At 45.0% G+C, this 1887-nt stretch overlaps 1 protein-coding gene across 7 annotated transcripts in view; it reads left to right on the top strand.

The window, feature by feature from the left end:
* CIART (circadian associated repressor of transcription) overlaps positions 1-1879 on the top strand; it is a 5598-nt gene extending 3719 nt beyond the window's left edge. For all 7 annotated transcript variants that reach the window (XM_017877814.1, XM_017877812.1, XM_017877813.1 and 4 more), the window contains one exon: positions 1216-1879. In XM_017877814.1, the coding sequence (XP_017733303.1) occupies positions 1216-1740 (525 nt within the window). In that variant the 3' untranslated portion in view covers positions 1741-1879. The remainder of the gene's footprint in view (positions 1-1215) is intronic.
* Positions 1880-1887: the final 8 nt, after the last annotated feature.

Raw genomic sequence — 1887 nt, 5'->3', positions numbered from 1 at the left:
GGATTACAGGCTTGAGCCACCGCGCCCGGCCCTATTTTCTGTCCTCAAATAATAGGGTATGTAGAGGGCATTCAGATGATGGAGAAGGAGAGTCTCCTGTAGATAATCACCAGTCCTAATTTTCAATCAGCCATGGTTATTATTGCTGTGACTCATCTATTAAAAAATAAGTAGGCCGGGCGCAGTGGCTCAAGCCTGTAATCCCAGCACTTTGGGAGGCCGAGAAGGGCGGATCACTGGGTCAGGAGATCAAGACTATCCTGGCTAACACCATGAAACCCTGTCTCTACTAAAAAATACAAAAAACTAGCCGGGCGAGGTGGCGGGTGCCTATCGCCTCAGCTACTGGGGAGGCTGAGGCAGGAGAATGGCGTGAACCCGGGAGGCGGAGCTTGCAGTGAACTGAGATCCGGCCACTGCACTCCAGCCTGGGGACAGAGCGAGACTCCGTCTCAAAAAAAAAAAAATAAATAAGTAGGCCAGGCACAGTGGTTCACGCCTGTAATCTTAGCACTTTGGGAGGCCAAAGCAGGAGGATTGCTTGAGCCCAGGAGTTTGAGACCAGCCTGGGCAACATGGTGAAGCCCAGTATCTACAAAAAATACAAAAAGTAGCTGGGCATGGTGGTGTGCGCCAGTAGTCCCAGCTACTTAGGAGGCTGAGGTGGGAGGATCTCTTGAGCTTGGGAGGTCGAGGCTGCCGTAAGCCATGATTGTGCTAGCCTGGTTGACAGAGTGAAACCCTGTGTCAAATATAAAATTAAAAAAAAAAAACAGTAGTAGGATTTTGCCTGAATATTAATTTACGCTTCTTAAAGAACTCAAGATAGAATATTCAAATTTAAATACAGAATTTGGGAAATGATGATTCCAATTAAAAATAGACTTCTTTTCAAAGAAATTCTAAAAGGGATTATTTTATAAATAGTGAGAACCTATGGAACTGTTTGTTTTTTGTTCATCTCTGGATATCCAGTGTCTAATATAGTATGTGGTCCATAGTAGGCCATTTATTTTTTGAATAAATGAAAGTATAATTTAGTTACTAAAACTTTTACTTAATCATGGCCTGACAAGATCACATCTGCTGCGTAAAACGAGGTATGTTTGTATTGCAAACTGAGTTCCCAAGGAATGCAAAGGTTTAAGTAACCAGGTGGAGCTCATCTGAAAGCTTTCTCCACATTTTTTTTTTTCTCATTTCTCCCCTCCGTAGCATTTTCCAAGCCACCACAGTGATTCAGCTGCTTCCTCTCCTACATCTCCTATGGAAAAGATGGACCAGACACAGCTAGGACATCTAGCTTTAAAACCAAAGCAGCCTTGGCACCTCACAGAATGGCCAGCTATGAACCTCACCTGGATCCACACCAGTCCAATTTGCAACCCCCCTCTCAGCTCCCCAGGTACTATCTCCTTTAGCCATGGTCCTTTAGGCACTGGAACCGGTATTGGCGTCATTCTTTTCCTACAGCATGGAGTGCAACCCTTCACCCACTCTGCCCCAACCACTCCAGTCCCACCTACTACAGCATCTCCTCTCATCCCTGGTGAGCCTATGAAACTATCTGGAGAGGGGCCTCGTTGCTACAGTTTGCCAGTAACTCTGCCATCAGACTGGAGCTATACCCCATCCCCTCCCAGTCTACCCACCTTGGCCAGAAAGATGACCAAAGGACACCGAGAGCAGCAGAGAAGCCATCCTTCAGTTGCTCCTGATGCTCATCTTCTCAACCTCTAGCCCGGGGCATACAGCTGTCCACTGTGATTTCTAATTTGTGTAAATATTCATGTATATATGTATTTTTACTTTTAATGTGTGCATTTGTGTTGAGGGAAGATAAATCCTTTCTGATTAAAGAAATTTTTTTATACCTAAACAGTTTGC

The sequence above is a fragment of the Rhinopithecus bieti genome, unplaced genomic scaffold, assembly GCF_001698545.2.
Source record: "Rhinopithecus bieti isolate Rb0 unplaced genomic scaffold, ASM169854v2 scaffold_10548, whole genome shotgun sequence".
Lineage (NCBI taxonomy): Eukaryota > Metazoa > Chordata > Mammalia > Primates > Cercopithecidae > Rhinopithecus > Rhinopithecus bieti.
This window is presented reverse-complemented; position numbering and strand designations above follow the sequence as displayed.